General features: G+C 38.2%; 1 protein-coding gene across 4 annotated transcripts in view; it reads right to left on the bottom strand.

The window, feature by feature from the left end:
• rasgrp3 (RAS guanyl releasing protein 3 (calcium and DAG-regulated)) overlaps positions 1–8,099 on the bottom strand; it is a 39,573-nt gene that overhangs the window by 5,789 nt on the left and 25,685 nt on the right. For 3 of the 4 annotated variants that reach the window (XM_005751996.1, XM_005751995.1, XM_005751997.1), the window contains exons 7-12: positions 7,017–7,190; positions 2,825–2,941; positions 2,191–2,469; positions 1,683–1,760; positions 1,231–1,344; positions 1,026–1,141 (exon numbers count right to left, since the gene is read on the bottom strand). In XM_005751996.1, the coding sequence (XP_005752053.1) occupies positions 1,026–1,141; positions 1,231–1,344; positions 1,683–1,760; positions 2,191–2,469; positions 2,825–2,941; positions 7,017–7,190 (878 nt within the window). The remainder of the gene's footprint in view (positions 1–1,025; positions 1,142–1,230; positions 1,345–1,682; positions 1,761–2,190; positions 2,470–2,824; positions 2,942–7,016; positions 7,191–8,099) is intronic. The other variant, XM_005751998.1, reaches the window with a different exon arrangement.

The following is an 8,099-nucleotide window of genomic DNA, read 5'->3' as shown; positions in this document are numbered from 1 at the left end:
GAAAACAAAGTGAAACAAAAATAACAGTAGTGTAGGAAAACATCTGTATAATAGCTCTTAAGCTGCAGTCACACAAGTACCCACATTACTTGCACGTGTGTGTGTGTGTGTGTGTGTGTGTGTGTGTGTGTGTGTGTGTGTGTGTGTGTGTGTGTGTGTGTGAGTGAGTGAGTGAGAGAGAGAGCACTTAAGCCTGTAAGTAGTAGTATGAAACATAAAGTAAGGTATGGGCCGTATGATCTCCAGTGGCACTGGCTCACCAGTGAAGCATCCTCATCAATTCCAACCTCTGTACAGACACAGCCTGCTCAGTTTCAGCCATATGGAAGGTTTATTGGACAGGTCTTCACGGTGCAAATGACAATGACGTAAAAAGCAACTGGAAAAACATCCATACACTGCAAAAGATGGACGAATCCCCCATGATGTCACAAAGTTATTGCTCAAGTCTAGTTGTGTAATCTCCAGGTGAGCATTTTAAAGGCTGTGACTCTGGTGGTTTGACAGGAGAGAGGGGTATATGAAGCTGAAGATGAGGACACGAAGTTGCAACAATTTATGAGCCTACACTATTTCTCTCTTTTGATATCAACTGAACATGAACTTAGTGTTTTATTTTGTATGATTTGACACTATTTGAGAATGATTTGAGCCCATACATTAATGAGGTTCCATCTGAGGGACTCTTTGCAGCTTAATGAGTTACCCCCTGCAGGTCATTAAGGTAAACGCAGTTTAAAGTGTATCTGCTGGTTTCATTTCTTCAGACGCTGAATCTAAGTTTATCTTTTATACTGTCTACAAAAACAACCAAACAGTTTTTGAAGGTAAATAAGTGGATACTTTGAAAAGATAAACTGCTGAATAATCCTGAAGACAGTCATCAACAAGAACAAAACCGAATTTTTTGTGGCATCCATGGGCTTTAGACTTCAGGCAGTTATTGCCTTGTTGAAAAACTGGATTATGTTTTATTAGACAGCAAAAACAACAAACTTAACTGTATTGTAATGTTCCAAACTCACTGATCTTTATCCAAAACGCAGAAAGAGTCCAGCAAGGGGAAGTTGGCTGCAATGCTCTCAAAGTCTTCTTGAGAAATGTATCCATCCCGGTCATGGTCATAATTCCTGAACACAGACTTTCCCAGCGCAGACAGGGAAACAGATTACTTTCACCTGCAACAGGAGCCGTTTCTTCCGATTTTGAAAAGTATGTTTGTATACTTACATCCACTACCTTCCTGATATGTTTATTGACCAGACAGGGGTCTGGTTTGGTAGCGACACCAGATGCCCAGTCCAGTGGGGCCAATGGCTTGTTGGGAGTTGTTGGAGAGGTAGGCTGTGCAGAAGGACGAGACTTAGACAAACAGGACCCACCAAATATTCACATCAAGACAACAGGATCTTACAAAGCACTTTTTTTCTGTTTGTATTATTGTATTATTGTAGGGTCTTTACCTTACAATATAAAGCGCCTGAGGAAACGGTTGTTGTGATTTGATGCTATATAAATAACATTGAATTCAATTAAACCGAATACAAAGGCAAAAGGGTGTTTAATTTTCTGCCCTGTGTGATAAATGGTAGAAAGAAAAATTTGAAATTGTCCAAAAGAAGATTTTTAGTTGGTGAAAGTCTTTGATGAAAGTCAGTGGTTATAATTACACTAAAACTTACCAATTTAGAGTTACGGGGTTCCCTTAGCAATGACAGCTCATAAATCTCATCCTCAGTATAATACAGATCTAACGAAAGCTGAAAAATAAAAGGATTGCGGTATAATAAGTTTCAAAAAGTCAAAGAACAATTGAGGGTTGTAAAGTGACCTTTTGTTTAAAGTGCAAGTTCCTGTAGTAAAAAACAAGCCATACTAACAAAGCAGACTATCAAGAGAAAGGTTGTATGCAAAAAAGAGCTTCTACAAATCCTTTCTGAGACTAGGTAACGAGGACAACAAGCCCATATTCTCAAGGAGCTTCTTATCATATATGAACCTGATTTGACTGATGAAAAAAAAGTCGAAAACAACAACAAGCGACAGAAACAAACAAGAGTGAAGAAAATGAAGCAGGGTCTTTAGAAAATAAAATGATCTGTTTTTCCTTAACCTCTTGAAAGAGTCCTTTGTGTGTGCACAATTAGCTACGACAGTGACATTTCAAATCCATGTGTAGTAATCCCTCACCGTTAGTAGGTAGATGAGGTCCATGTTGGGTTCAACTTGGGCCACTGCACTCTGCAGGGACACCAGCTCATTGAAGGTCATGTAAAGCTGATGCATCTTCACGAGGTTCACCTTTTTACCATCACCAATCCAGTCAGGAAACACCACATGCACTGCAATCAAGTCCTTTAGGTGCACACCCAGTACTGGGATCTTAAATCCCTGGCACTCATTGAAGGCTTTTCGGTAGCAAGAGTAATTGTTGTTGGAAGAGACCAGCTCTGTCATCTCATTCCAGATCTGTGGCAAGAAGCAGCAAACAGTAAAGGGTACACCATATTCATAAGCAAATCAAAAGTTTAAGTTATGCATGTCTTTGGACTATGGAAGGAAGCCAAAGTACCCAGGCAGAACCCACACAAACATGTGGAGAACGTGAAAACTCCAAGGAGAAAGGCCAGGTGGTGGAACCAAAATCAGGACCTTCTTGCTGTGAGTTAACAGTTCTAATCACAGCGCCACCGCGCTGCAGTACAAATTCCTTAATGAAACAGGGTAAAGGCTTGTTGCTAAGAAAATACATTGCCACTGAATCACCTGTAACTGTGTAGTAATCATAAATGAATCTACATACAAAAGACTGGCACTGACTTACCTTGACTACTTCAGGAGCCAAATATAAATGAGTCTCCTTTAGGCGAGAAATTGAACTATGGCTCAGGCCCCCCACCACCGCCATCAAAGTGTTGAAGTTCTGCAGGTGAAGGAGTTTCTGATGACCAGAGAAAGACATGTTGAAGATCACTGTTTATTTTCTAAAGAGGTGGCCTAGCGCCTTGCTTTTGGTCCTTGGTGTGCTAGTTTGGAGTGTGGCAATTTATTCAATTATTGTTTTGTTTTTTTAATTAAAATTCAAAAACACTGAAAAACTTTATTTAATTTTTTTATGGACTGTGGAGGGGATGTTAATCTAAAAGCTTACCAACAAATTAAGCTGACTCCTTTCTGAAACCACAGTACATGAATACTAGAGCTCATTATCACTGCACCAGTCTCCAATGACATATTAGATTGGTGACAATAGCTGAAGAAGAAAGCTTTGCTACCACTATGATTATCAGAGTAATTGTAAAAACTTACTTTATTTTAATAATCTAATAATGCTGAGATGAGAGACAAATGGCTATGTGAATAAAACCAAATCCAAACCAAGCCATCATAAGCTTTTGATGAGTCCCAGTCTGCTGCATGGAGCCCAGTCAATATTTACTTTTCAATTCAGCATTACATAACATAACAATATGTTACAATATGCATGCTTACAAAATGAGAACATTTGCACTTGAAGCTGACCAAGCCATCTTAAAAACCAGCGCACAATATTCTGTGCAGCTAATGGCAGTGTGTTAAGTAGATTCATCCTTGACCCTTTCTGTAGACAGCCTTTACTTTGGTAGGAGAAAGGACGGGGCAGATTATTAGGGCATGCATCCATCCTTCAATACAAATGGAAGAAGCTCTTTGCCTAGAACACAGACAGAAAGAACCATATCCTGCACTGTAATAGTAAACTGTAAATAGTAATGTCAAATTATTTTACTGTGTATTTTACAGTTGTGTACTGTTTTTCTAGAATATCATTACATTTACATAAGTAGACTGTGATCTGACACGTCAAATGTAAAATAACATAACACCACTGTAAATGTAATAAAACACAATTTACTTGTTTTTTAAATATATATTTTTGTACATATGCATATTTAGATTGTAAAAATATCCAGAAATCCAGAAATCTCTCCCATCATGCCTTGGGACATGTGCTGCTGTTTAGATGTTCTTGTTTTATTGTTTATGGTTACGTTACTTTTAACTGTTATCTTGAATGTTGTGTTTACGCCGTGGTGCAGCGTCACTGACAGTTGTTGTTTGGTAGAGAGAGTGCTGTAACATGAGTGACTTCTGTTGTGCTGTTGTTGAACCTTGAGGGACATTGTAGCACCGGCAAGTGTTATAATAAAGAGTTCCCCCTACCAGCTTGGGGTTAAATAACAAGCTCAATCTCTCTCTGTGAGCCTCTTTGTTAAGATTTCTCTGCATGCCACAATGTAAAACATTGCATGGACACGCTGTGCTAATTATATATTTTGAAAAAGAAATGTAGAGGTAGGAGTTGCAATAAATATAAATAATATGTCGCTAAGCATCGGCCAATGAATGTGAACTAACAACGAGGTCGCGGGTAACGCTGCGACCGTAGGAAAAAACCCTAATATGAAGGTATTTTACTGCATTTTACAGTAATGTTCTGTTCTTCTAGAATATCATTAAAGTTACGTAAATAGACTTTGACTTCACATTTTGAATGTAAATCAACGTTAAATCACTGCAATGTAATACAACATACATTCATGATTATTAAATGTATCTGTCTGTGCATATGCATATTTAGATTGTTAAAATACATTCACAAATGTATCATGGTTTCACAAATATCTGTCCGTTATTTGAAAAATTGAACTGTTGAATTCAAATGTAATGCTATGGAATATATAACATGATCCCTATAAGCTTGTGTTACATCACATAAGTATTATTATCGTTGCTAGTTAGGGCGATCGTGGCTCAAGAGTTGGCAGTTTGCCTTGTTATCAGAAGGTTGCCGGTTCGAGCCCCGGCTCGGACACTGTCTGCCGTTGTGTCCGTGGTCAGGACTCTTCACCTACCGCCTACTAGTGATAGCCAGAGGGGCCGATGGTGCGATATGGCAGCCTCGCCTCTGTCAGTCTGTCCCAGGGCATGCAATCAATTATTTTTTAAACAAACTGTTAACTGTATATTTCTGTATATTTATGTGTTATGATTCATATTTCCACATTCAGTGACCTTGTTTATAGGTAATTTCATTGTTTGATCACGTAAAAATGTTCCTAATTTAATGTCTAAAAGCACTTGGAAAAGGCAGAATCCCATGTGAAATTAGCACAACAAACTCTATTGTCATTACTGGAAATAACCGTATTTTTATGAGGAAGTTATTTTCTGTAATTATACGGTCGTATTTTGGTGCCCCAGCTGCCGGAATATTACCGTTTTTTCAAGATGCTTTTTCTAACAGTGTGTACTGGAACATAAATATTGATGATGGGGGAGCTTTTATGACTGAACAACAGCTCAAGTGCATTTGTTTTTTGCGGTGTTTTTTGTATGTTTGTTATTGTTTATTTTAGAGAAATATTAGAGAATATTAAAAATATTAAAGAAGCCATTTTTTTGCATAGTGTGGAACCATGAAGAATCTGGCTTAAAGGCAGCTAAACATACTCATCCACAGAAGGGCCATTAAATCTGAATGGTGACTGCCTGTGCAATCCATATTCTAACTGTTATTGTCTGTCTTCTCATAAGACTTTCACTTTTAACTACAAGAGATCAAAGCTGTACCAGACATATTTTAATAGATACGTACTGGATGAAACAAACTCAATAATAATAATAATAATAATAATAATAATAATAATAGGAAGAAGAAGAAGAAGACTAAGAATAAGAACGTATATTTGCATTCTCTTTTTACAAATCCTGTGTGTGACTGGGTGAATAAGACTTGTAGCAAAAAGCCCTTTAAGTGCTCAGCTTGAGAAGAAAAGTGCTACATAAACACCTGTCCATTTACCAAACACTAGTATTATTTCTTATATCATTAATTTGAAACATGTTACTCTCTCATGAAAAACCAGTTTCTTTTGAATTTGATGGCAGCAACACATATAAAAAATGTCAGGTATGTGTGAGAGAAACAGCAGCATGATATTCAGCCTACATCCTCCAGATGGCATACTTCAGTTATGTGGTTGACGAAGAATTATCATTGTTTTTAAAAAAAGGGGACATTCTATAACACCACTGTGCCTTTTAAAGTTAAACGGGTTATTTGTTTATGCAGGGCCCATCTCTCCCCCTAGATACAAACTATCTATCTATCTTTCTATATACTATACTATACTATCCATAGGGAGCTCACTGAATGGTTTAAAAACGATGAAAATATGTGAAATGTTAGCCTCTTAAGGTTCAGTCAGTCCAATCTAATCATCATTCAGTGACAGAGTTAGAGTTTAGTTCACATCTACTGCCTTAGCTATAATTTTATGTATCTGGCATAAATTAATTCAGTTCAGTTTAATTCAATTCACACAATAAAAAGCAGTTGCCTCAAGGTGCTTTACATTGTTAAGGTACAATATCAGAGAGAAAACCTTGACAAATCAAAGGACAGTGGAAAGAAAAAAACTCCTTTTTAACAGGAAGAAACCTCCAGCTGAACAAGGCTCAGGAAGTAGCAGACTGCTGCATAAATACAAAATATTATATTAGAACAACTATGAGGCCAAAATGCATATTAAAAAAGACATAAATTGAAAGTAACTTCTGGCTTCTGAAACTGTGGCTTTAAATGTAGCCTAACCCTGTATTACTATGTTAGACTTTAAGGTGGCAGTTTAGGGGAAAAACTATCATAACATCTCTGAGCCTCTGCACTGCAAATGAACAAAGCCAAGATGCTGTTTTGCCACTTTAGCCGAGTGGGTTTTTTCTAATCTGTAAGATTTTACTGTTGCATTTTTCTCGATAATTTGTTTGACTAGTCAAAAGAAAAATCTTGAGTTTAAGATTTGGAATTTATGTGGAATGTGGAATTTAAACTTAATTATATAGTTTTGTAACTATAGAAACTATGGTTTTGTAACAGTGCTGAGTCACCCTGTTATTTCTATATGTTTTGGAGAGAAATACTTTGTGAAAGCTGGAAGAGCTGTGCGTAGAGCCTGCCCTCCTTGGCTTACCTGTGCCACATGGATGTATTTTGTGATGACCTCTGCACGGGTCTGAGGTGTGAGTTTGCTGAGAACCATCAGCTGCACCCATTGTGAAACGCCGTTGAACAAAGCAATGGAGCGCTCCAGAGTCAGGTTGTCCACCAAACAGCCATGGATCACATAGCTCTGGTAATCAGTGAACTAGGAATGACAGAGTAACATAAATCAGGTATCTGCCTTACAGAATCAGAAAAGATCCTACGCAAAGACTGAAAAAAAAAATCCTTTACATACTGTTTTTGTACCAGTGTTGAAACTGCCTACTTCTCTACATGTCAAGGAGGTAATTTAGCAATTTAAATCAGCTGTGTTGGATCAATTCCATCTAAAACCTGCAGGACGCCGGCCCTCAAGGCCTGGAGTTCGACACCTGTGATAGCATGAGTTAGCATTAGCTTTGAGCCAAAAAACTGCACAGCAGATCAGGGCTGGTTTTGGGAGCCCATGTATGTCCTGAAAGCCCATGTATGTCATGGCCAACCTAATGCTAGGTTGGCCATGAAAGAACTTTCATTTTTCATAAATTCCATTTCTCAAAAACACTGAGATCAAAGGCCCCATGGAACTGTTTGAAGAAGGGATTTAATTCTGTAGCCATTGTGGCCATTCTGTGTTCTGAAGTCAGGGATGGGTTGAACTTTCCCAAGACACAATCATGCAGAATTTCTTCTTGCTCGTGGAGTCTTTTGTCTTGCGTGGACCAAAGTATATTGGCTGTCTGTGAATTCTGTGCAATCTAAAGTAGTTTTAATCTGGGTATGTGGCCAGCTGTTTATTTCTAACAGAGGACACAGATGTGTTACACCCTACAGTTGTGATACAGCAAATGTCATGTTTTTCACCGAAACATGGCTGAACAACAGCTGCCCGGACAATGCTATCGAGTTAGCAGGATGCCACACACACCGAGCCGACAGGCTAGCAGATGACTCCGGCAAGACCAGAGGTGGAGGTTTGTGCATTTATATTAACAATGCTTGGTGCATGAACTACTGAGAGTCACTGCTCACCTAATGCAGAGTTTTTAATGGTCAAATGCAGACCTTATTA

Source organism: Pundamilia nyererei, unplaced genomic scaffold (genome assembly GCF_000239375.1).
Source record: "Pundamilia nyererei isolate P.nyererei 1_Seehausen unplaced genomic scaffold, PunNye1.0 scaffold00337, whole genome shotgun sequence".
Taxonomy (NCBI): domain Eukaryota; kingdom Metazoa; phylum Chordata; class Actinopteri; order Cichliformes; family Cichlidae; genus Pundamilia; species Pundamilia nyererei.
The sequence above is the reverse complement of the archived record's forward strand: the minus strand, read 5'-3'. Positions and strand labels throughout refer to the sequence as shown.